Here is a 26,511-nt window from a genome sequence, read left to right on the forward strand (position 1 = left end):
CAGCGGGGAGCCCTCTCCCGGAGTGCCCTCCACAGGGCATTTGGAGCCGTAGAGATGGACATGTGAGCACCCACTGTAGTGAGGCGGCCATCCTGCGGCTCGAAGCTCTGCACCCTGGACAGCACCGAATGGCAGTAATTTTGTTGGACTTCTCCATTTAGGACTGGCTCCGACACCTTCCCAGAGTGGTAACTCACAACCGGTGATTTTTGTAAAAGCCGTGTGACCACAGGCACCGGCCCAGTGTTGACGGACCCCGCTGCTGATGCTGTGTCCTGACGCAATGCACGCTGGCCTGAGCCTTGTCCCCAGCCTCATCCGCTTAACGCTATTTTAATAAAGAAGCCACGCTACGCCGCAACAATTCGCGCAGCCAGGCGTTACACTCACGGCTCCCATTATTGAGCCCCTGTTGTATACAGGCATGTCACAAACAGCCAGGCTGCCAGGCAGTCACCCCCAACAACCGTCCTCCCCAGAGCATTTTGGGGGAAGCACCTTGCGGCAAGTTTCCCCGGACCGCCCGCATCTTAATCACTGGGGGTGCTGGTGACAAATGCAGATTCCCATTGTCTGCCTGCCAGAATTCCCTAGGGGTGGGGCCAGCGAATGTACCTAAATCCCATCCTGGTGCAGGTGTGGGAAGCACTGGTTTAGGGTATCTGGCTCTGGGGGATGAGAGACCTTCCCGGGGTTATCAGATAGTAGGCTCCTGTCTGGTTTACCTCAGACGTCGCCAGGGGAATGGTTAGGCTGTCACTTCTCCTTTGGGTGCTGCGGGGCCCTTTAAGAGCCACGGGGTGGAGGTGGTCAGGTTGATGGCTAGCCCTAGAGAGGCTGTTTCCATCCCTGGGTGCCTCCCCACTTGCTTTCTGCCTTGGCAACGTTCAGGCTCAGCACTTGGCACTCAGTGAAAGAATTTTGATTTCCAGTGGAATTTGTGCTGTCACAGGATTTGACCCCTGGGACTAGTGAATAGATAGACGGGTTGGGGGAGCATGTGACTTGGCTGACGGCGGAAAGAGTGATGGGTGGGAAAGCGGTTGGGGATGGTGGAAACAGGGTGGAAGGGGAGGCTCCTGGGTCTGGCTGATGGAGGCCCTGGGGAGCGGGGGTTCTAGGCTTCATCCACAGTCTTCATCCTGAAGACTGCACAGGCGTGTGGGAAGGCTCTCCCAACTTGTTTTTTGTTTCGCACACTGGGTCCTATTGAAGTGAGTGTCTTCGGCAGCCCAGAGCATTGGACCCATCGCTTCGTGCTGTCCAAGTTCATAGTGCCTTTGTGGCCGCCAGAAGTAGCTCCACAGGCAGATTTCATGGCTCTGGTAGTTCATCCAACAGAGGGTGTCAGGATGAGCATTAGGAATGTTCGTGCCACCAGATCTGCAGATCAGCGCAGCGTAGCGGGTATGAGACGCGGTGGTGGGAGCAGACCTGGGTTCACATCCTGTTCTGCCGCTCACTACGACTTTGGGAAGTCAGTTAACCTCCATGACCCTCAGTTTCCTCATCTGTAAAACAGGGACAAGACTACCAGCCTCAGACAGTCACTGTTAGGATTGAATGAAGTTAATGAATTAAAGCACACAGTGAGGTGCTCTCTAACTCGGAGTGGGAGTGGAATGATTGGCACTGATGGATGCATCTCTAGGTAAACAGACAGATTCTCTGCTGTTGCCCTCGTTACCTGGTTAAAATAAAACACCCAAGTTGACCAGAGCACGTGTATTTCTAGACTCTAATTTAGCAATAGATTGGGATGATAAGTTATGCTCTAGCAGTTGGAGATGCTGTCACTGAGAACTTCTGGGACCAAGAAAGCCTCCCTGCTCTTTGAAGGAAATAACCAATGATTATCCTAGGGAGGTACTGATAAGGTAGGAGTTTGCCCCCAGGAAGTCTGCATGTGATTTTGTCTGGTAAATGGTAGGTTAACAGGACACTGTGGAGAAGGGGTTGGATTGTGTATTAATAGCTCCTTTTATATCTCCTTCTTCGAGGCCCCTGTACTGAAATCTGCATACGTTATCTGTGGGGTATGATCATTATCCCCATGTCAACAGATAAGGAAACTGAGGTTTTCAGAAGTTAAATAATTTGTGCAAATCGAATAGGGGCAGACCTGAGATCTGGCTGATGTCCCCAGAGTCTATGTGTGCAGTGCTCTGCCCTGCCTGGGGGGCCTTGGGAATGAGGGCAAGTGTTTGAGGGAGGACTGATGTCAAGGAGGCCCTATAAGAACGGAGGTTGAGGGAGCTTACTCTTGGCCACCGAGGGGCTCTTTGGGGGGGCTCCTGAACTGAGTGTTCACAGACGGGGGTGGGAGTCCCAGTTTCCGTAGGTGGTTAATGGCCAGGTTGTGACCACACTCAGCTTCACACAGTAGTTGATCCCTGTTGTAATTTCAACATTGACCCGAGGCAGGGTGCTCTCAGGGTTGCCCTGGAAGACCACCCAGGAAGTGCATCTGGGGTAAACTGAGGCAGCAGCCTGTTTTCCGTAGGAAGCCTGAACATACACACACATAGACAGTTGCACCCCTTGGTGTCATTTGTACTAGCCTTTTGTGTTCCTCTGGGTCCTTTGGACTCAGCCAGAGCCTACGGGAATGACTTTCAGTTTGAATTTCTAGGAATGAGAAGTAAATGCTTCTCTGTGCTGGTTTAGAATGTCCTTTCTTCTTGTGTTATGCAAAGGGGTAGGGTGACAGTGTGTCCCAGATTTTTTTGGACAGACCAAAGTGTAAACATTTTGCAGTGTTGCCCCCACAAGAAAGTCCTAGAAAATGAATTTAGGCAAATTGTAAGCAAATCAAGTCAGCTACAGAAATTCTAAAATTCACAGTGTGAGGCTTTGAAAAGGTGTATTTTCAATTCCACTGTTGAGGGTGGAGTGACCGTCTGTCTCTGTTTTGGGTCTTTGGATGGCAGGAGGAAAATACTAAGTTGGGAGTAAAAATGAGCTTATTCCTTGTAGGCGGGTGGCGTGGGTGGGTATTGGCTGCGTGCGTGTGTATATGTGTGTGTGTAGAATTTTTCTAAGCTCAAAATCAAATCTGCAATGTATTTTGATGAGAAGTGATTCACGTGGTATAAACGTGCTAGCTGATGATCAGTCATTTTTGTTTTTTTCAGGGAGAGAAATAGAGAGAGATACAAATCACCCCGGAATAAAGATGGCAGAGGGTCAGAAAAATCTGTCACCATTCAAGCTCCCACTGGAGAGCCCCTGTTGGCAAACGATTCCACTCGGACAGAGGAAGTTCAGGTAAGGATCAAAGGCAGTCTGTAAGCACACTGCCACTGGATCAAGACTCTTTTCAGTAAATGTTTTCCTAAGTCTTGTTGCAGTAGGTTCTCTTGGGTTTTTATCTTTATTTTTCTAGCATGATAATTAGTTTATCTATGTCTCGTGGTTTCTTGTTGGTCTAAGGACAACCTGTCCTGCCATTGGCTGCCTTGGGGATTGTTCTGAAATGCTATTGGTTGGCCTGCTTTGACTATGGTGTTGAAAAGAAGCCAGCCGGGCTGATGACAGGGCAGAGAAAGGGAAAGTTACAGGCTGTCGTCTCCAGAGACTCGTTCCAAAGTGGAACAGTACGGGAGGGAAGGAAATGTCCTCTCTAGCAGCCCTGAGTGGCATGGAGAAGAAGAGGTTCAGAGAGCCCAGACTGACCGCTAAGAGATACATGAAATAAATCGGACGCTGGACACTTAGATGCCCGGTAGGAAAACCTGGAAAAATGAAATAGGCCCTCAGTCACAGAGAAGGGACACACACATATCAGGCAGGCTGGGGGCTGAGCAGCAAACTGTGGGGCATCTCAGCATCCGGACAGAGGCGTAGAGCGTTGGGGTCTGTGGCAAACTAGAGAATGCATTTCCTCTGTCAAAGGAGCAGCAGCTCCCCAGCTCTGGACACGTCTTACTGCTCAGGGGTGGAGGAATTCTGTGTTTCTGGGTGTACTGGTACTTAAGAAGAGCTAGAAATCAGGATTTTATGTGAAGTCACCCAGTTTTAAAATATTGGCAGTGTATGAAAAGACACCGTGTGGGTTCTTCTCTCTGGGTCCTGACTATCTGGCAGCCCGCCTGAGTTAAATAAACATCTGAGCTGTACTCAGAAACACGCTTGCATACCTTCCACAGCTCTTGAAATATATGCACGTGCAGCCTTGGCCCCGAATAGACCGATGTATGCTCACACCTGCAGCTGCACACTTACGTGCATCTTTACGCAGATAGAGGCACCAAAATTGCGATTCCTCAGAGCACACGAGGTGCTCTCAGAACCCAACGCTCAGCTGTGGGATGAAGGTGGAGTTTGGCCAGTGATGAGTAAATGCCGTTAGTAGGAACGTCGCACTATCTGCCACGGCTCTGGGAGGGCCAGAGGGGTGGCCTTGGCTGGCTGACCCTGAGATTGGACGCCCTTGAAGTGCTGCAGGGCGGCAGTTTCCTTCCGCATGTGGATTCCGCAGTGCTGGCGGCCCGCTGGGAGGACATTTCTTCTTTGCCGCTTCTCTACACCTTGGAGCTCGCCGGGAAGCTGTTCGTGTTTACACTAAGTTGATGTGATGGGAAAGGCCCTGACATGGGTTTTTGGAGGCGGTACTTCTCAGCAGCTCTGTGACCAAGGGCAGTCATGACTTTTGTGGGCCTCAGGCTCTTTAGATATCAGATTTATTTATTTATTTATTTATTTATTTTTTCAACGTTTATTTATTTTTGGGACAGAGAGAGACAGAGCATGAACGGGGGAGGTGCAGAGAGAGAGGGAGACACAGAATCGGAAACAGGCTCCAGGCTCTGAGCCATCAGCCCAGAGCCCGACGCGGGGCTCGAACTCACGGACCGTGAGATCGTGACCTGGCTGAAGTCGGACGCTTAACCGACTGCGCCACCCAGGCGCCCCTAGATACCAGATTTAGAGGATCTTAGATCCTTTCTAAGAACCCCAAGCTTCGGAGGACGCTTCGGACAGCTACGCTCTTTAGGCACAAGGTGTATATCCATTCAGGGGATTTAGTTAGAAACGCTGGCTAAACCATAGCAGTGTGGTGGTCAACAAAATGACCACGAGACACTAGGAATAATTACTTCCACACTGATAATCAACTGAATATTAGGCCCAGTACACAACATGGAATCCAGTATTTACGTTTCACTCTTTCTAGGTGTTATAAAGTAAATTATTTTATGTAGGCTGTGAACTCACCTTATATTACAAGTTGTTGATTTTTTTTTTTAATGTTTATTTTTGAGAGAGAGAGACAGAGTGCGAGCAGGGGAGGGGCACAGAGAGAGGGAGACACAGAATCCAAAGCAGGCTCCAGGCCCTGAGCTGTCAGCACAGAGCCCAAGGCGGGACTCGAACTCACGAACCCACAAGATCATGACCTGAGCCGAAGTCGGATGCTTAACCGAATGAGCTACCCAGGCTCCCCACAAGTTGTTGATTTTTGACGTTGTGGCTATTCTTTCCTCTATATCGGTGATTTTTTTTTTCATTGAAGGAAATTTACCCACAGAAGTAAACAGATTTCAAGTGTAGGGTTTGAGAATTTCAAACAGCTGAATAAACCCAGAGAACTTACACTATCGATACATATGTTTTTATTCCTCTACAAAGTTCTCATGTTCTCCCCAGTCAATTCCCGTCCCCACCCCCACCTCTCCAAGACAGACCCTGTTTTGATTTCTACCGCCATAGATTAGTTTTGCCTGCTTTAGAATTTGATATAATTGGGATCGTACTCTTTTGTTTGAGACGTTTTTTAGTCAGCGTAATGATTTTGAGATTTACCAAGTTCTGGTGTGTTTTAGCAATTCATCCTTTTTTATTTTCGCTGAGTAGTATTCTGTCGTCTGAATATACTACAGTTTGTTACCCATCCTTCTGATGATAGGTAGACATTTGAGGTGTGCCATTTGGGGCTACTGTGAATAAAGCTGTTAAGAATGTTCTGGCACGGGTCTTCTTGCGGATGTGTATTTTCATTGATTTTGGATAAAACCGTGGGAGTGGCATTGTTGGATCATACAGTTCAGCATATAGTGAAATTTGTATGACACTACCAGACCCGTTTTCAAGAGTGCTTGGACCATTCGATACTTCCCTCAGACATGTGTGAGAGAGTCTTGGTGGCTTTTGGCTGTTGTCCTAGAGAGTTTGTGGTATGTGATACTTGTAACCTTCCAAGTCAAAGACCTGTTTGTTCATAGGTCAAGACCATTGCCACCGCCCACCAGTCCTTGTCATAGCCTATCTGTTCATAGATCATGATTCTGATCATTTCTAGATCTAAGGTTCTTGTTCAGTTTTGAGATCCCAATTCTTGCTGATTCAGCTGTCAACTTAAACTAGATTTTTCAAAGTTGGTGTCTTACGCATGAATTTCACCCGGCTTGTCCCTACATCAGACTGTTTTCTCCAAGTTAAATCATGTACACAAATCTCTGAGGCAAAAACCTCTTTGGAACCCCTGTGGCTTTTTATTGCCTTTGTAGTGAAGTCAGGTTTGCTTGCCAGCGAAATAGCAGAATTGTTTGAAAATCTTAACCAGTGGATCTTGGTAAAGGAAGAGACTGCTTGCTCCAAGTGGAAGCTACCTCAGACTTTAAAAAGAGAGAGGAAAGCACAAAAGTCAGAGACACTGCAATAGTCTGGTAGTTCTGTACCCTCGATATTCCATGTGTCAGTGAGAATGTGTGTTTAGGGAGGAAGTTTTTTGTTTTGTTTTTTTTAAATTTTTTTTTCAATGTGTATTTTTGAGTGACAGAGACAGAGTGTGAGCGGGGGAGGGGCAGAGAGAGAAGGAGATGCAGAATCGGAAGCAGGCTCCAGGCTCTGAGCTGTCAGCACAGAGCCCGATGCGGGGCTTGAACCCACGAACCATGAGATCATGACCTGAGCCGAAGTCGGATACTTAACCGACTGAGCCACCCAGGCGTAGGGAGGAAGTTTTGAGTTGTCCTGGCCATCCGTACTTGAATTTGCTTAGGTTGCTTGCTGAGAAACATTGTCACGGAGTGCTTGACACTGATACTTCTTGAAGAAAAAAAAAAAAAAATAGTTACAGGTTAGCTGTGATTTGTACATAGCAGTGAAGGTCCCTGGCTCTTCAGAGCTGCTGGGGGGTATTATAATACCTCACTTCCGGAAGTTGGACTTTGTCGGCCTTCGTGACCCAGCCATGAACTGAGGCGAGAACACAGAGTTTTCTTATGTTACGGGTGAGCCCTCACATGTCAGTCTCACGGCGGGATTGCTTATTGGGCCAACAAGCCTCTCCGGAGATTCCAGCACGGGGGATGATAATCAACATGATAAGAATGAATCCCCCAACAAACACACCAAAAGGGTAGACTGCGTTTTCTCTGTTTGGAAAGGTCAGTATATGACCCCCTTGGAAAAATGCCAGTGAAAACCGTTCAGGTCAAAACTTCCTGTATTTGAAGACTTAAGCCTCCGTTTTCTGGGATGCCCGTGGGTGTGGGCTGGTTCAGAGAGGAGGGCCCTCCGTGGGCGCCGTGTGTCCAAATGCTTGCTTCGTGGCTTTTACCAGTGACCTGCTGCCTGTGGCTCTTCACGCTCCCTGTTTGTGTTCCCCGTCAGGATGACAACTGGGGAGAGACCACCACGGCCATCACAGGCACCTCAGAGCACAGCATATCACAGGAGGACATTGCCAGGATCAGCAAGGATATGGAAGACAGCGTGAGGCTGGATTGCAGGCGCTACCTGGGCCTCACCGTGGCCTCGGTCCTTGGACTGCTGGTGTTCCTCACCCCCATTGCCTTCATCCTGTTACCCCCCATCCTGTGGAGGGACGAGCTGGAGCCTTGCGGCACAATTTGTGAGGGACTCTTCATTTCCGTGGCGTTCAAACTCCTCATCCTGCTCATCGGGACCTGGGCGCTCTTCTTCCGCAAGCAGAGAGCTGACGTGCCGCGCGTCTTCGTGTTCCGTGCCCTTCTGTTGGTCCTCATCTTTTTTTTTGTGGTTTCCTATTGGCTGTTTTATGGGGTCCGCATTTTGGACTCTCGGGACCGCAACTACCAGGGTATCGTGCAGTACGCGGTGTCCCTCGTGGACGCCCTCCTCTTCATCCACTACCTGGCCATCGTCCTGCTGGAGCTGAGGCAGCTGCAGCCCATGTTCACGCTGCAGGTGGTCCGCTCCACCGACGGCGAGTCCCGGTTCTACAGCCTGGGACACCTGAGGTAAGGGCTGCTGACTGACATCTTTCTAGGAGGCCGCACGTGAGGGGTGAGGACAGGTGCCAGGACCAGAGTCTGACTCCTTCCCTGAGGTTCTGGGAAGACGTGTGTGTGTGTGCGTGTGTGTGTGGTGGGGGCGTGTCCCTGTCCGTGGACTTTCCTGACTGCGGGGTGGGGTGACACAAATGCTGCCTGTCATCCAGGCTGGAGTTTTGTTGGGCAAGCTCTCAAACATGGCAGCTCCCAACAGAGCTGGAGGAAGGATGCCTAGTGATGGCTGCTGGCCTTGCCCCTGAAATTGGCCTGTGGGCAGTGGACAGAGTGGCCAGCACCTCCAGGCTGCTCAGAATCGCTCATTGTTCCTTTATTTTCCACGCCCAGAGGCGTCCTGGTCTAGGCACTAAATTATACGGCCACCCTAGTGACCCTCCAGTAACGAATCAGGTGCAGGTTGGAGACCCTGAACTTGTGAGAGTTGAGTGTTTTGAAAATGTACGTATGTGGGACAAAGTTAGAAATACACTGAGATGTCATACTTTAAATCTGCGTATATAATCTACTTGGTGGTCAACTAAAAAAGCGGTGGTCGCATTTTATCTCATTTATTTTATTTTTATTTATCCCAAGATAAGCGCTTCGTGTAGATATTGTCACGTTTAGCCCTCACAGAACCCTTTGCTATAGGTACTCTTCATCCCAGTTTTTTTTTTTTAATTTTTTTTTAACGTTTATTTATTTTTGAGACAGAGAGAGACAGAACATGAACGGGGGAGGGTCAGAGAGAGGGAGACACAGAATCTGAAACAGGCTCCGGGCTCCGAGCTGTCAGCAGAGAGCCCGACGCAGGGCTCGAACTCACGGACCGCGAGATCATGACCTGAGCCGAAGTCGGCCGCTTAACCGACTGAGCCACCCAGGCGCCCCTCTTCATCCCAGTATTACAGATGAGGGGGATTAGGACACTTAAACAATGTGTAGAAACTAGTAACAGCTGGCCTTCGTTTGCAGTCACCTAGTTGTTGTGAAGCTGGGCTTAGGTTAATGCCTCCATCATGGTACATCTCACTTTGTGTGTACGGGACTATTTGTCTGTTTTCTCCCACCAACTGAGGAAGGGGCTGAGGACAGGGGCTGTGTCTCCCTCTCATCGCACCCCCAGTGTCTGGCCCCAGAGCGTGGCATACAGCTGGCACTCACAGGGCTCCCGGTGAACGGATAGCCTGGATGACCGACTTGGCCGTCTCGTCGGGCTCTCCTGCCTCCTCGGGCGATATGTGTTGAGGTGTGTAACCTGCCTGGCACCTGGTGAGCCCTTAGTTAATTGTGGCCATTACGGCCTCTGATCGTGCAGCTGGCAAAGCGGCCAGTATCGGCAGGCGCACCTTAGTGGATCTCAGAACAATGGGCTTTGTCATAGTTCTGGCTGGGACACAGGAAGGTGGCCCAGCCCTGGTTTGCAGCTGGGCCAAACTGGCTCAGTGTTGGCACACACCCTCTTTCGTTCCTCTGGCTTCACCTGGGCCACCCCAGGCCTGGGCGGGGGGGGGGGGGGGGGGGGGGGGGGGGGGGGAGGGGGGGGAGGGGAGATTAGCATTGGAAGCTGCTGCCATCCTGACCGGTCCTTGGAGGGAATTGGTGTCTGAGTCACGCGCCCTGCACGGCAGAATCCTGTGTTTCGAGTCCTTCGCAGATGCCTGTGCGGCTCTGAAGGCAAGTAAGCCGCTGCTGCTTGTTCATCTCTGCTTTCTTTTCCCCTGTTTTGCGGTGGAGAATGACCAGCAGACTTGCATTAGACACCTGTCAGGTGCGCAGCCCGGCACTGGGGCTCCTGATGCGCGATGGCTACCTTCAGGGCTCTGTTGCGTTGCTCCTGGGGCCCATGGACCCTTCCCGGTTGTTCTTACCATGACCGACAGCTGCCCAGCCTCTCCCTGCCAACCCTGAAGCCACTAACCCCAGCCCCCAGGGAAACCCGAGCGTAGCACCTTGCCAGCGGCCCCGGGGGGGGGGGGGAGCGTACTGAGGGGGTGCCCTGGTCTTCCTGGTGGCTTCTCTCTGGGCCCTTTGTTTTCCTCCTCTTCCTGCCTTCAGTAAGGCCCTCTTTGTCCTCAGGTGGAGACCCTGCTTCTGGGGTGGAAAGGTGGCTGGGGAAGGGGAGACGCCTTTTCTACACGAATGCCTGGCCGCCCCCGTGACAGCCGGTCTGTGCGAGCTGGAGCGGGCTTGGCATCTCTCCTGCTGGCACCGTGTGGGCTCAGTCACCCGCCGACTCTTGGGCTAAATCTGGTCTGCGCCCAGCGGTGGCCGGAAGAGTCACGGGGCCAGAAATAGAACTTCTAAACCCTTTCGTAAAGTGTGGAAATGGGAGGGGTGGGGAACCAGAGAGACAAAGAGCGAGGCCGGGAATCAGATCAGCTGATGTGTGCAGCCCTTCTCCCTTCCCTTTATGTAAAGCCTTCCCCGTGGCAATGACCTGATGGGCTTAGGTGCAGGGCCACGGTGAGTTCTTAGTCCTTGTTTTGTCCTCAAAGATGATTTTCTTGAATCGACTGAGCTATTTTTGACAGTTGTCAAAAGAATGCCTGTTCTTTCGTTTCTCGAAGCAGATATGCTCCTCGTTAGCTCTCACAAAAGGCACAGTGGCCCTGTTTGTTGGCAAGAATGGAATTATGGGCTTATTTGAAAACTTCCAGAAAAATAAAAGATTATTGTGGTACAAAGTGAGACGTTGTCAATAGACTAAGATATTACTAACGTTTGTCCAGTGCCTTGGGGATGACGGGGCTTTTTAGATGTCTGCTGTCATTTCCCTCTCTTGTCCTGCCAGGGTGGGGCAGGTGGTATGGGGCTACCTAGGTGGCTCAGTCGGTCTGACTTAGGTCACGATCTCATGGTTTGTGAGTTCGAGCCCCACATCAGGCTCTGTGCTGACAGCTCAGAGCCTGGAGCCTGCCTCACGTGTGTGTGTGTGTGTCTCTCTCTCTCTCTGCCCCTCCCCTGCTTGTGCGCTTGCTTGCGCTCGCTCTCTCTCTCTCTCAAAAATGAATAAACGTTAAAAAAGATTAGAGGGGAGCCCAAGCTGCACACAGATCAGGGACCTGTGTGCCCTCCTGGGGGTCCCACCCCTCCCTGCAGCACCCTGGGTCTCAGCACATCTGCTTTGTAATTATGCATGCACACCTCTCTGGTCACTTGTTTTGACCCCATTCTCACAATGAGCTGCTGACTTTTCTAGGATGTCACCAAATATTGGTAAGTTTTGATCTGACCACATTTGGGGAGAAATCCAGAAGAGAGACAAATGGCATTTGATTATCATAATTAATATATTTCTCAGTTTTGAGCTCTTTAAAGCCAAATACTGTGAATGTTGGAGCGTAGAAGCCAGTCGAATTGACTGAATCTGAGGTGTAGGAGAGCAGTTTACAGTGAAACCCTAAGGTAACAATCACCTGGTCCTTACCATGTGCCGAGTTCCTTCTGCGCTCCTAACAGAACTCATTTAATCTGAACAGTCCTGGGGGAGGCACCATCATCCTCACCTTCAGAGGACGGAACTGAGACACAGAAGAGTTAAGCTGGTTGTCTGCTTGTGATTGTGGGAGCCAGAGTTTGAGACCAGGCTGTCTGGTTCCAGAATGTTCTTAACCTTTGGATAGATGCGTCCATGTTCGCATCACTGCTTTAAGAACACGTGAGCGAACTCATCAGCAATTTGGAGTTGCTCACCGTGGGCCAGGCTGGGTGCTGGCGATTTTTTTAAAATACGTGATTCTACTGAACTCTCAGCTGCAGGGCTGGAAAGGAGAGAATGCAGAGAGGATTGCCAGAGATGTCCGGCTTGCTCTCTGCAGCCATTCCGTAGCCCATTGGTTCTTTTTGTTCAGTCAGCACGCAAAACCTGGACCTTGAAACCATAGCGGTAGGCAGCCGACTCCCCCAGCCACCTCGGGCTCCCATTCTCAGTCTGCTTGTTCTTACTTTGCATATAGTTCTAACATTTACTTACCGACTTCTGTACCTCAAACAAGTCCACAAGTAACACATTTCAAGTGAGAGCTGCTATAGGGAGGCATGTGAACATCAAGGAAAAGTGGTAGCCGGGAGTCATCAGCAGAGAGACTGGAACCACAAAAGCAGGTAGAACTCTTGCCTGTTGACAGTGACCCGTGTTCTGTGAGATATTCATCTGGCTGAAGCTCCGTTGTGCCTAATTCAGCGAGCAGGCTTTGACTATGTGGGTTTCTAGGCATGCTTCATTCACTGACGTGGAGAGTATCTTATAAATTGGTGCCGACCCTGCACCTTTTTATCAAGGGTCTGGTTACTGACGATAGAACCACCTGTGCTTTAGAAGAAAGGATTCACGGATTGCTTTTCAAACAGTGCAGGTTTATGGTCATGCATGATCGTAGCATTGCTGTGTTGAAAGGGGCGGTCGTGTCCCACCCCCAAAATTCACAGGTGGAAATGAGAAACATGTCACTGGAGAGTGGCGAAGAGACCATTTTTGTTATAAAGTGGCAAGGAACTTGGCTGAACTGTGTTCATGTTCTGGTGTTCTGTGGCAGGGAGAACTTGTGAGTGATGGATATCTAGCTGAGGAATTTTTTTAATAGTTTTTTTTTTTTTAATGTTTATTTACTTAGCATGCATGCCAGCGTGTAAGCAGGGGAGGGCAGAGAGAGAGGGAGGGAGAGAGAGGATCCCAAGCAGACGCTGCACTGTCAGCACAGAGCCTGACCGGGGGCTCGATCTCATGAACTGTGAGATCATGACCTGAGCAGAAATGAAGAGTCAGGTGCTTCGACTGAGCCACCCAGGAGCCCCAATGTTTAGCTGAGAAATTTCTAAGCAAGGTGTTGAGGATGCAGCTTGGGTCCTCCTTAACTGCTTATAGTAAAATGTGACAAGGAGATGTGTTGCAGAAGGAGAGGTCGTTAAGCAAAAGGGAATCCAAACTTGAAGGTTTGGAAAATTTTCAGCTTATTCATATAGCAAAAAATGATGAAGTGGATATTAAAGAGAACAACATCAAGGGTGTGGTCACACAACTGTTTGATGTTTTCTAAAGTTTATTTGTTTGTCTGTTTATGAAATCTCTACATCCAATGTGGGGCTCGAACTCATGGCCCCGAGATCTAGAGTTGCGTGCTTTACCAACTGAGCCAGCCAAGCTCTGTTTGATTTAATCAGGAGTTGATCAGCGATTCCAGCAGAAGCCAAGAATAAAGATGGGAAGATGGGTTTGTCCCAGTAGTAACACTGTCACCTGGGACTAAAGGATACAGAGAAGGGGGTGTAGAATGAAGGAAGGCTGAGAACATGTGTTATCCTCACGAATAGGGAGGAATGACCCCAAAGATGATCCAGAGATCATCGGGCTGCCACTCCCACTACAGGCCCCAGGGCCAGGTTCCTTTTTCATTGGCTTCAGAGGTTGGGTCCCCCACTTGGGGCCACTGCCGAGAGCTGCTTGGGCAGGGCCAGCCCTGAGCCCCGAGGACACCGTGTTGAACCAAAGAGGATCACCCTTAAGATCAAGATCTTAGGATCTAATGGAATTGGCCTTGCTAGGTTTTGGACTTGTCTGGGATCCATCAACCCTTTCCTCCAGTTTCCCCCTTTTGGAATGAGAATGCCTATCCTATCCCTATCTCATTAATATATTGGAAGCACATAAGTTGTCTGGTTCCACGGGTTCACAGCTGGAGTGGGATCTTTGCTTCACTGTAGGTTATATACCTTGAGTCTCAGCACTTAGATGAGACTTTGCGCTTAGGGCTGGTGCCAGCATGAGTCAAGACCTTCTGGGCTGTTGGGATGGAATTGGCATATTTTGCATGGGAGAAGAACATCAATTTTAGGGGCCAGGGGTGGAATGTTATGGATTGAATTGTATCACCCAGAATTTATAGGTTGCAACTTTAAACCCTGTGTGGCTTTATGGGGTATCTGAAGAAGTCATTAAGGTTCAGTGAGGTCATAGATCTGATATAAAACGCATGTTCTTATAAGAGGAGACACCAGAGAGCTTGCACACACACACACACACACACACACACACACACACACACACACACATAAACACACACACGCACGTGCGTGCTCTCTCTCTCTCTCTCTCACCCCTGTGCTCACGGATCGAGGAACGGCCATGTGTAGATATCATGAGAAGGTTGTCATCTGTAAGCCAGGAAGAGGGCTCTCACCAGAAACTGAATCAGCCAAACCTTGGTCTTGGACATCTGGGCTTCTGAACTCTAAGAAAATAAGTTTCTGTTGTTTAAGCCACTCAGTCTATGGTATTTTGTTATGGCAGCCCGAGCTAAGACGGGAACATGACACAGTGGTGACTCTTGAGCGCAGAGCCCCAGGAAACCATGGGATCAATGAGCGCAGTTCAACCCTGATGAAACAGAGCTCATATTGTCCCTTCTCCAGCTCACGCCTGCGTCCTCACAGCTCAAGTGGGAGCCTTGCTTCTCTCGAATGCACTTGGGTTTTCTAGTTAGAAGTGAGAAAGCGGGAGTCTCTGGGGGAGATTAAGGTTATTCCAGTAATTCCAGGGCAGATCTACCTCCCCTTGAAATCCTAGGTCTGTGATCCTGGGTCAAGCGATATCCAAGCTGGTAATTAACACCGCCGACCAGATTTGACCGTCCCGCTGAGCTGTGGGCCCTCCCTCTCACATTCAAGACTGGCATCAACGGGTTTGGTTAGGACCCAGCACCATCGGCCGCAAAGCTGGGGAGTGTTTTTAAATGACCACCGGGGGTTTTGGTTCATGTCATTTATGATCATGGTTTCGTACACAGTTTTCATTTTTAGAGAGGTGTGTTTTGTTTAACTGCTTTTCATCGAAGACGTTTGCCTGTCCCCTAAAAAAGCAAAGGATAAAAACGAGTAAAAGCTGAGGAGTAGAGTGGAAAGGTTTTTGCTCGGATCTGCATTGCTGTGGGAGAATTTGCCGTTTGCGGTTTGGCCCGGGGGTGCCTGTTCGAAGTGGCTGTAATGAGGGTGTGAGACGCTGGACACTGCAGCCCTGTGTTTGGACAGCTGCCTCTTGGCAGTGGCCACAGCTGGGAAGGCTTCCCTCGCACAGTGTCTGCCCGTAAGCCCTGCTCCGAGCCCCCGAGGGGCCAACCCTCACAGAGCGCAGCCACCGAATGGCCAAGGAGCCCGTGGATGCAGAACTGGTCTAGATGGCCTTCCTGTGGGGCCACAGGTGGCTAGGACATGCCAACACACAAGAAGGCGGATGGACAGGTGTCTGCGTTCCCTGTCCTGCAGAGCCACTGCCCGGCTCCGCTCTGTGCCCGTTTTGGCCCCGTCTCTGCCGGCAGAGGTCTAGTGGGCCAGGCTGATGGCCCTCAGGATTCCCGACTTTTCATGCTCTGCTCCCGTGGTCCTTCCCAAGGCCAGAGGTACTGAGGCTGAGAAATGGGAGGCTGGCTAAGAGAATGCCAGTCAGGCATCCCAGGTGGGTCTGGAGGTACCGTAGTTCCTATCTAAACTCTGTCTTAGCCCCAAGCAGGCAGTTGTCTTTGATGTTTATCTGGTGTGATTCAGCTCAGTAATTTGAAACGTTGAGAAAGCTGAATTTCCATCCCAGGCAGGGCCAGCAGTTGCGGCCGAAATTGGACCATGCAGGGAGGTGGCGGTGTGATGGGGTCGGTGCCCTGTCCCGGAAGCAGGGCTGAGGACTCTTCGGGCAGACCGTGGCAATAGCCAAACCTGCCGCTTACAGGGAGGCGTGTCTCAGGTTTGCCAGCATTTCTGCTGCAGGAAGGGCCGCCAAGGGGACAGCCCGCCATGACGGGATCACCTCCGAAGGAGGTCTCAAGTGTTGACGCCACACTCAGAACCGCCCGCCCCGTGGATCATGGCATCGTGGCCTAAAAGGGCGACACGCGGGACAGCGTTTTGTTGTCTGGCTCCTGAGACCAGAAGAACCAGGCCGGTGTAGGTAGCCGTGAGCTACCTCTCATCCTCCCAGACTCCTCCCAGGGAGGCAGAGCGTGGTCTCTGCACATGTCCCCAGTGTGGTCTGCCTGACGTTCGGGAGGGTATTTTCCAGGGTGATCGTTTGTTAAGAGGGGGGACGTAAAGTGCAGAGAGAAGGGCTCCGGTGCTCCCCCAGACTGCACTTTGGAGGCCATTCCTTGGTGACCAACCCCGTTTGAGCTGCTCCCGGCCTCTAGCGTCTCTGCCTCCTGATGGGGAGCCCCTGCAGGGCTTGCGTGCAGCCCCATTTGGTGCCTACGCCAGGGACACTTTCCAACCCATAAATATTGATTCAGAGAACTAGGTTTCTGCAGCTTCCGTGTGGCTGGGGAGCCCGCACCCTGGAAGGGAGCCTCCCTGGGCCGGGCCAGCGGGACAGGGCCCCAGCTGTGGGGCCTCCGTCAAGGTCGGCAGTCTGCCTCCCATCCCAGGATCTCAGGCAGCAATGTGTGTCGCACCTGGCCCATTGTGACAGAGTCCCTGAAAATCCAGGCTTGTGCCCAACTCTTTCTACCGTCCAGTCCAGGTCTGTCAGTAAACACAAGCCGTTTCCCATTTTCACCCCTCCCTGTCCTCAAGTTCCAAGGTGATCATTGCCTGTTCCCTGTGTGGGATTCGTGTAAGCCACATCCCCAAAGGCAGTCTCGAGACAAACATTTTAATTAAAAGGCAGGAGGGCCCAGAGATGCAAACGCTCTTGTGCGCGGTTCCCAGGAGAGGTGGCAGCGGCATTGAGGGGCTAATTATACTCGCGTCTCTGGGACTCGGCATGAATGTTGCTGCACCTTGTCCTGACTCCTGGTCACCCCAAAGTCACTTTATCTCTACGTCCAGGCCAACAGCGAAGGCCACGCATCCAGGCTGCGGCCTTGCTGACGCTTGTGGGGAGAAGTTAGTCAGAACTGAGCCCATCTGCCGGCTCGCCCACACTGGGAGTTGTCACAAAAAGTCGAACCATTTTAGCGTTTTCTCAAAGACCCCGGGTTCAGGCCTAAAAAGCTGCCGCCGGATCAGGCACGCCTCTAAGAGTAGTAGGAGAGAGGGAGGCCTTGGCACCCAGGCAGCCTTTACTGTTAGCATCCTCTGGATCTTCCTGGCTGGCTCTCCCTCTCTCCTACCCACACACGCCCTCTCTGTCGTGCTGTCCCCCCTCACCGTCTCCGACCTTTGCCATCCTCTCAGCCTGGCCCTGCTCTTTCCCTGTCTCCATCCGTCTTGCCCTAAATACAGATGTGTTCACTTCCTAAAGCTGCGGTGGGACCACAGACTGGGTGGCTTAAAACAGTTTTCTCTGTCCGTTCTGGAGGCTAGGAGTCTCAAATCTAGGTCCTGGCAGGGCCAGGCTCCCTCTGAATCCTTCCTGGTCTTCCTGGCTTCTGCTGGCCGTCCTTGGCACTCCTTGGTTTGCGTCCACATCAGCGCAGTCTCCGCTCTGCCATCACGTGGCGCTTTCTGTGTGTGTCCCCTTTTCTTTCTTTTTTTTTTTTTTTCCCAACGTTTATTTATTTTTGGGACAGAGAGAGACAGAGCATGAACGGGAGAGGGGCAGAGAGAGAGGGAGACACAGAATCGGAAACAGGCTCCAGGCTCCGAGCCATCAGCCCAGAGCCCGACGCGGGGCTCGAACTCCCGGACCGCGAGATCGTGACCTGGCTGAAGTCGGACGCTTAACCGACTGCGCCACCCAGGCGCACCTCCCCTTTTCTTTATAAAGATACCAGTAGGACCTTAACTCGCTGTAATTACATCTGCAGGGATCCCGTCGTGAGGTCCTGGGTACACACGTGGATTTGGGGAGACACTTCACCCCACCAACAGGGTCTCAAAGCTGTTCTGTGACTCAGCAGGGTGGCCCTGTCGCTGTTACTGTAGTTGTTTGGGAGGGTTGCTTCACACCAGCCTGCTTTGCCCACACCCCTTCCTCTGCCTGGAATTCACTTTACAGCCTGTTGTGCGCACGGCGTGGCCATCATCCATCATTTAACGCTTAGCAACTCCGCTCCGCCTCCGCCGCAGATCTTCACCTGAAACCCTCCACCCCTCCCCTGGTCACAGATTCTGTCACAGTCTGTGGGTCACCACCGACGGGAGCTTGAGCCTCTTAAGGTTCTTTTCACATCTGTTTCCAGGTCCTTGGGATCTAGCGGGTGCTCCTAATTCATACTAGCCTGTGAATGGTGTTGGGGAGACTGGTTGTTAGGATTTTTTTGAGTGTCAGCATCCTTAGCTGGCTAGTAGAGTAATGAGTACTTGCCCTGAAAGCAAGCCCTTGCGGATTTTGCTGTGACTGGAACCCTGCCTCTTCAGTGCCTTCCTGTCGGCATACACCGAGGTAACCAGATTAATGGCAGCTGTCATTTACGTGGGGCACTAACATGTAAGAAATGCTTCCACGTTTTTCACGCATGAAGAAAGCTGTTTTTGTTGACAGAGCTAAAGGGATCAGATGAATATTTAAGAAGAAGTGGCTAGGGGCACCTGGGTGGCTCAGTCAGTTAAATGTCTGACTTCAGCTCAAACCATGATCTATCGGTTCATGAGTTCAAGCCCCGCGTCAGGCTCTGTGCTGACGGCTCGGAGCCTGGAGCCTGCTTCAGATTCTGTGTCTCCCTCTCTCTCTGCCTGTCCCCTGCTCATCCTCTCTCTTTTTTCTCAAAAAATAAATAAACATTAAAAAAAATTTAAGGGGGGCGCCTGGGTGGCGCAGTCGGTTAAGCGTCCGACTTCAGCCAGGTCACGATCTCGCGGTCCGTGAGTTCGAGCCCCGCGTCGGGCTCTGGGCTGATGGCTCAGAGCCTGGAGCCTGTTTCCGATTCTGTGTCTCCCTCTCTCTCTGCCCCTCCCCTGTTCATGCTCTGTCTCTCTCTGTCCCCAAAATAAATAAACGCTGGAAAAAAAAAAAAAATTTAAGGGGCACCTGGGTGGCTCAGTCAGTTAAGTATCCAACTTCAGCTCAGGTCATGATCTCACGGTTTGTGAGTTCGAGCCCCGCATCAGGCTCAGTGCTGACTGCTTGCTCAGAGCCTGGAGCCTGCTTCAGATTCTGTGTCTCCCTTTCTCTCTGCCCCTCCTCTGCTCACTCACTCTCTCTCTCTCTCAAAAATAAATAAACGTGAAAAAAATTTTTTTTAATTTAAAAAGAACTGGCTAAAACCTGCCTGAGGCCTCCCCACCTGGCCCTGTCAGGGGAGGGCCTTTCTAGCTGCCCGGAGAGACATTAAGGCCTGTAAAGTGCGAGGATCTCAGACCGGCTGAGCTCTAAAACCTGAATATTTCTGATTTTAATAGCATGTCTTAATTTAATTACGGAAGCCACAACCAAATCCAAGGAAAAGGGAACAAAACAGGGAGCTCTCTGTGTGTGCATGCGTATGTGTGCATATTTGCATACACGCGTTTCTAGGCCTCGGTGCCCTTATTTGCGCAGGAAGAGAGTTAAAAGGGGGGAAGTTTATGGCCACAATTGTTTCCTTCAAATATTTGATGAGCTTTCACAAGAAAGGAGGGTTTGGGTGCAGAAGGAAGCGGTGGCAGGACCCCTGGGTAGAACTTAGAGGAAGGTCATTTCAAGGCCAAGTGAGAGAGAACTTTCTTTTCACGGAGAGGCTGGTTGCCGTCCGGGGCGCCATAAAGAGAATCGGTATGTGGATTGGGAGTTTGGCCTAGACGGACTCGGATTTCTTTGCTTCTTGTGTCTCTGCCTGGGTGAGCATTAAGGTTCTCTTCCTTCTGCGAAGAGTAACATTTTGTGATTCAGGGGCAGGGAAGCTTAGGTCGTGCTTTCACGCCCAGAGACGCACGAAGAATCGAGCCAGCAGCCAGCCTCAGCCCTTTGCTGCCAGATGCTCCTTGCCCTTAGGAGCGGGACCGTTTGCATCCCGTGGCCGCGTGCAGTTCACAGATGCTTTTCCTGCCCTTCCTTCGTTTGCTCTTCGGGACATCCGCACACAGCCCTAGGTGCTCTCTGGCATCTCGGCTCCGGGGACCGAGAAACAGGCCCCGGAAGGGAAGGGACTGTACAGAGTTACAGGGCCGCGGGAGCAGATTTGGGGTCTAGGCCTTCTGACTCTGAGGCTGCTCCTCGTCCACAGCGTGTGTCGTGGGCGCCTCCCGGGAGCAGGGCCCGGTTTGCAGGAGGCTGGGGTTGGCAGGAGACGCTGCGTAAAAACAGGCGGTAGCACAACTCTAGGGTCTGAGGCACTAAGGAAAGCTGTGCAGAGGGGATGTGTCCTGGCTTATTTCCTGTGGCCGCACCCTGTGGCCTTGCTTCGGGCCACGTACTTCGGAATGTAGTATCTCATTTAATCTTTCGAACGTACCCGAAGGGGCGCCTAGGTGGCTCAGTCAGTTAAGCGTCCAAGTCTTGATTTTGACTCAGGTCATGAGCTCACGGTTTGTGAGTTCGAGCCCCGCGTTGGGCTCGCAGCCTCCCTGGGATTCTCTCTCTCTGCCCCACCGCCACTTGTGCGTGTGTGCGCCCTTTCTCTCTTTCTCAAAATAAACTGTACAAAGATTTTTTTTTCATTTATTTTAGAGAGAGAGCACACAAGCTGGGGAGAGGGGCAGAGGGAGGGAAAGAGAGAGAGAGAGAGAGAGAGAGAGAGAGAGCCTTAAGCAGGCTCCGTGTTCAGTGCAGAGCCTGATGCCAGGCTCAATCCTCTGACTCTGGGATCACGACCTGAGGTAAAATCAAGAGTCAAATGCTCAACTGACTGAGCCACTCAGGTGCCCCTAAATAAATATCCTTAAAAAAAAAATACACCTAAACCAGGCAAGCAAGCCTCCTCCTTGAGAGCAAGAAGGTAGAGGTCTCTGGTTTTTCTCCCAACCTAAATGCCAGCTGACCTTAAAGTCTTGGAAAGCCATAGAATTTGTATTTGTCTCCACTGATATTTAAGCTCAGGAGGTAAGTACAGGTGTCACTAGACTCCAGTCAGATCCTGGCGTATTTGGATCTTGCCCTCTGTCCCTGGAATTAAAATTGTTTTGTTAATGTTTGTTTATTTTTGAGAGAGAGAGAGAGAGAGAGAGAGCGCAAGAGCGAGCATGGGGGAGGGGCAGAGAGAGAGGGAAACAGATTCGAAGCAGTCTTCAGTCTCTGAGCTGCAGCACAGAGCCCAGTGAGGGGCTCGAACTCACAGACCACGAGATCGTGACCTGAGCCGAATTTCCACGAGATCGTGACCTGAGCCGAATTTGGACGCTATTTATTTTTGAGAGAGAGAGAGAGAGAGAGAGAGAGAGAGAATGGGGGAGGGGCAGAGATAGAGGGAGACATAATTGGAAGCAGGCTCCAGGCTCCGAGCTGTCAGCACAGAGCCGGACGTGGGGCTCGAACTCACAGACCACGAGATTATGACCTGAGCCGAAGTTGGACGCTTCACTGACTGAACCATCAGGCGCCTCTGGAATTTCTTTTCTTTTCTTTTCTTTTCTTTTCTTTTCTTTTCTTTTCTTTTCTTTTCTTTTCTTTTCTTTTCTTTTCTTCCCTTCCCTTCCCTTCCCTTCCCTTCCCTTCCCTTCCCTTCCCTTCTTTTCTTTTCTTTTCTTTTCTTTTCTTTTCTTTTCTTTTCTTTTTTTCTTTTCCCAGTTTTTTTAATGTTTATTGTTTCTGAGAGAGAGGGAGAGAGCAGGGGAGGAGCAGAGAGGGAGACAGAGGATCCACAGCGGGCTCTGTGCTGACAGCAAAGAGCCCAGTGTGGGGCTCGAACTCAGGAAGTTCAAGGTCAGAGAATAAGCGATAGAGCCAAGAGTCGTGCTGTCTGGGGCCAAAGCCCGGGACCAGCTGCTCTGTGCACACGGTTTCCCATAGCAGAGATGCAGAGAACAGTAGCAAGCGTAGCTGTGTAGGACATTGATTTGGTTTGGGTTTGGGCCTTCAGATTCATCTTTCAAAAATGTCTTTCAGGTTCTGAGGAACTAAAGCACGAACTCTGTTCCCAGGTGTTTGTCTCTACCGCAGTGCACAGGCAGGGCGAGCCCCTTGTCTCTGTTCCCACGGCAGTCGTAACAGACGCCAGAGGCCACCACACGTCTCATTCCACCGTCTTTGTCCTGAAAAGAAAGCGGGCCAGTAAGGCAACCTTGTCAGCAGTGAGTTTCACATTTAAAAGTGGTTGTCGAGGGGCGCCTGGGTGGCTCAGTCCGTCAAGCGTGCGACCCTTGATCTCGGCTCAGGTCATGGTCTCACGTTTCCTGAGTTCGAGCCCCGCTTCGGGCTCTGTGCTGACAGGGCGGAGCCTGCTTGGGATTCTATCTTTCCTTCTCTCTGCCCCTCCCCCGCTAATGCTGTTTCTCTCTCTCTCTCTCTCTCTCTCTCTCTCTCTTTCAAAATAAAAATAAAAAATTTTTAAAAAGGTAAATAAAAGTGGCTGTTGAATTGCCTCAGACGTGTGTGCTGACCCGTTGCGGGCCTGTCTTTCCCGCGAGTTCAAGTTTGGGTCAGCCTGGGCCAAGCAGAGTAGAGGGGTGTGCTTTTGCTCTGGCAATGATGTCGGCTCTTCTGACCCTAAATATTCCATCGTCCGTGTGGTCTGTCACATACCTGGCATTCCTGTCCATGTCTTTACGTGCAGGTTCAAGGGAATTTCTGTTACAGTTCTGCCTATCACCGTGCTGTTTTCCACAAATCCGTGTGGTCTGTGAGCAGTTATTTCCCTGGATCGTGATCTAGGGGTGTATGTTGGAACACGATATCGATTGAGCTCAGCCTTCTCTATCTTGGGGGGTTGGTCCTTGCCGTAGGTTTTGGGTGAGGCCATGTCTATAATCTGTACGTCAGGCTCCACCTGCCCATAATACGGGGTTTCTGCGTGAGGGTTGTTTAGTCAGATTACTAGTTCTCAGAATATGACGGCGATAAGAGAGATGGCAGGTTTCTCACCAACTTGATTGTTCTTGCCCCCGCTCCGTCCCCAGAGACGGTCTGGTCTGGAGACTGGGACTAGTTGAAAGATTTGCTTTTCTCCATCTCTGAGGCCCTTTTTGCCTTGGAAACCCCATGGTTTTATGAAATGCATGCTCTGGACTGATCGTATGCCTGTTGGAATTCTGGGGTTTCCTCCACGAGCAAGTTGAGCCAGTGAGTGGTATGTCCTTGGGGGAAGTCACAGGAGGTATCCCTTGCACACTGGGGACTTTGATGGCCTTGCTGAAGAGGGAGAGTAGCACGCCTGAAAACCTCACAGGTCCTGTGTGGTGGCTGTTGATGCTGTGCGTTTTAGGGACAGATCAGTGTTGACCAGAGAGTTAGAAAAGGCTTTCTAAAAGAAATTGGGCCTGCTTGGGCCTTGGAAGACCCCAAGTTTGGAAGATGGTGAAGGACAGAGGCGCAGAAAGATACTGAACCTTGACAATGGCCAGGGACAAGGGTGTTCCTGCATCCTGGCATTGTGGGCCATGGCTGAGGCCCGCATTGGTGCCCTGCAGGATGTCCCCTCAGTGGCTGCTGAATTGCTCTTTTACTGGAAGCCAAATGCCATATTAGTAGCATGTTACTTTTAACCTACAGTCAGTTATAGGATAAACTCAGTCCATGGCATGAATCAGGATCCAGAATAGACATGAAAAAGACCTTAGGCTTTGGATTGAAATAGACCTCAGACTCACGTGCCATAGCGGATGTCACTTAGCTGGAGCAGAGTTCCTCGCTTGGGTCCGCCAAAGCCCTTTTCCCTATTTATACCCAGGCTGAGGATGTATGAGAACAGAAAGATGATTGCCAGAGGCAGGTAGGGAGACAGCACCTAGGAAGGAATCTGATAGCCATAGTGAAGGCTGGAGTACAGAAGAGATGTGAAGAAACAGCCTTGAGTACCCAGCGTGGGGCGTGGGGACAGGTGGCCTCTGTCTCCTGTGGGGTCTGACATTTTCACGGGGCTGTGTACGTGGCACAGCTCATAATTAACACATGAAACATTCATCCTGAGTCACCAACAAGCCTTAAGTCACGTGTAGGTTACTGTCTTTAAAAAGGTAAAAAAAGGCATATTGATTTTTTTTTTTAAAGTTTATTTGTTTTGAGAGAGAGCACATGAGCAGGTGAGGGGCAGAGAGAGAAGGAGAGAGGGAGAACCCCAAGTAGGCTCTGCACTCAGCACAGAGCCCAAGTGAGGTCACGACCTGAGCCGAAATCAAGAGTTGGATGCTTAACCGATTGAGCCACTCAGGTGCCCCACATTTTAATCCAGATTTTGCAAACATTTAAAAAAGATTTTCTTTTAATGTTTATTTAGTTATTTTTGAGAGAGAGATAGAGAGTGAGTGAGCCTGAGCAGGGGAGGGGCAGAGAGAGAGGGAGACACAGAATCCGAAGCAGGCTCCAGGCTCGGAGCTGTCAGCACAGAGCCTGATGCGAGGCTCAAACTCCCGAACCTCAAGATCATGACCTGAGCCGAAGTCAGACACTTAACTGACTGAGCCACCCAGGCGCCCCACAAGCAGTTTTTTGACGTTGGGACTTCAGTTATGTGTTATTTTTAGTTATGTGGAGCTTTCTGTACCCGGCATTGCTAGATCTGTTGAGTGGTGCATGAGGCATGGCCTCGTTTTCTATGGACGAGGCCATGCACCCCTCTTAGAGGCATTTCTAACCTTCCCAGAGGAGTCCCTCAGCTCCTGTGTCAGCTTGTCAGCCTGGAGTGGGGCTGGCCCGGTCCATGGCTGCTTCTGGGAAACTCTGGTACCTCTGTGGAGGTGACAGTCCTGGGGAAGCCGAGCACTGCCTGACTTTTCCCCCTCATTCCGAACTGTTTTCCTGAGCAAAGGTTCTCGAGGACTCGGAGAGCCACACAGGTAAACGTCAGCAGCTCCTTTCCCGGGTTCCCTGCCCCATCCCTGCGCACTCCCCATGGCCGCCTGGGCTTTGGCGTAAGTGGGCTTCGAGGGAGGCTTGTGGACTTGCCCGGTTTGGAGAGTGTCTGCCCGCAGCCCTGTGCCAGAAGGAGGCAGGGCGTGGGGTGGGCACCCCGGCAAGCGAAGCCATGCTGGAGCTGAGCCTGGGCAGGACATCCCTTCTCCAGGCAGCACAGCACGTTGTCTGTGGTTTCGGGGTAGAGAGGCTGGGAAATGGGGCCACCGGGCTCCCATCCAGCTTTCCCTCTCCTGCCTAGCAGGCCCTGACTGAGTTAGCGGGATCCCCTGGGCTCCTCTCTGCGGCCTGGCTGGACAGAAAAGCCAAACCCAGCAACCACAAGAGGGTTTGCTTTGAAGACGGGCCTGAGAATAGCCTGTGAGTTGCCCTTTAAGTTTTAAGTTTTGATCAGAGAAATAACTTTCAGCTGGAAGCCAGGAGCCTAGGGATGTTTTCACCTTTCACGTGCATATGGTAGTGTGGGAGGAAATATTTGCACGCCAGCGTGTCTGTGTGCATGAACTGAGACACTGTGTGTGCGAGGACTTCTGGTCTCACCGAGCCCGGAGCCTCTGGAGAGACAGTGCACGGGGAAGGGGGTGGGATGGGTGCTTATGAGGGCGGGTGTGTGTGTGTGTGTGTGTGTGTGTGTGTGTGTGTACGTGCGTGCACGTGTGATCAGGCCACAGAGAGTCTCTGGATGGAGGGGTGGGGGTGAAGAAGTTCTTGCCCTGCTTTGGAAAATACCAGAGACAGCCGTCAAGGAGGAGCCTGGGTCGTTCTGAGCTGGAGAGCCACTGAGCAGACTTAAGACCTGTGACACAAAACCTCAGCTCAGGGACCCATTGGCTTACTCAGGGAGTCTGGACCTTCCCTGCACTCTTCCCTGCGCTCCCTCAACCCACACGTATTCCCGTCAGCTGTCACAGGGCTTGGGTTCTCTGTAGGGCTGGCTAACGAGCAGCCCCTTGCGTCCTGCCTTTGCATTCCCGGGGCTGGGCAGACGGAGGCACTCAAATGTGGAAGGGATATTGAGCAGCCGTGTGACTGAATGACTAGGGCTTTCAAAACGCGCATTTGCTCGTAGGACTCTTACTTCCATTATACAGGGCTGGTCTCGCCAGATTCTCCCAGCCTCCCGTGAGTGTGCCTGTCGAGGCTGATACTAAGCAGCAGCCGAGGGTAGACCATTGATTGACTGAAGCACTGTTGGGATATAAGTGGGATAGCTTTGCCATGGCCCTGCTATCAGGGAGGTTAGCTGATTGCCTTCTGGATCGTTTTTAGACTCTGTGCCAAACAAGGGGAGCCGAGCCGGGGTTTGACAGAGTGTCCAGCTGATAGGTTAGGGGGCTGTGTTGTCTTTCTGTGAAGTGCACATCCCTGAGCCACTCAGAGAGTTACAGTGGCCATCCAGGAATGGAGGGCAAC

General features: G+C 51.2%; 1 protein-coding gene across 1 annotated transcript in view; it reads left to right on the forward strand.

Moving 5' to 3' along the window:
* VANGL1 (VANGL planar cell polarity protein 1) overlaps positions 1-26,511 on the forward strand; it is a 55,230-nt gene that overhangs the window by 12,663 nt on the left and 16,056 nt on the right. The window contains exons 3-4 of the mRNA XM_045478766.1: positions 3,135-3,267; positions 7,618-8,225. Coding sequence (XP_045334722.1) covers positions 3,135-3,267; positions 7,618-8,225 — 741 coding nt within the window. The remainder of the gene's footprint in view (positions 1-3,134; positions 3,268-7,617; positions 8,226-26,511) is intronic.

This window comes from Leopardus geoffroyi, chromosome C1 (assembly GCF_018350155.1).
Source record: "Leopardus geoffroyi isolate Oge1 chromosome C1, O.geoffroyi_Oge1_pat1.0, whole genome shotgun sequence".
Classification (NCBI taxonomy): domain Eukaryota; kingdom Metazoa; phylum Chordata; class Mammalia; order Carnivora; family Felidae; genus Leopardus; species Leopardus geoffroyi.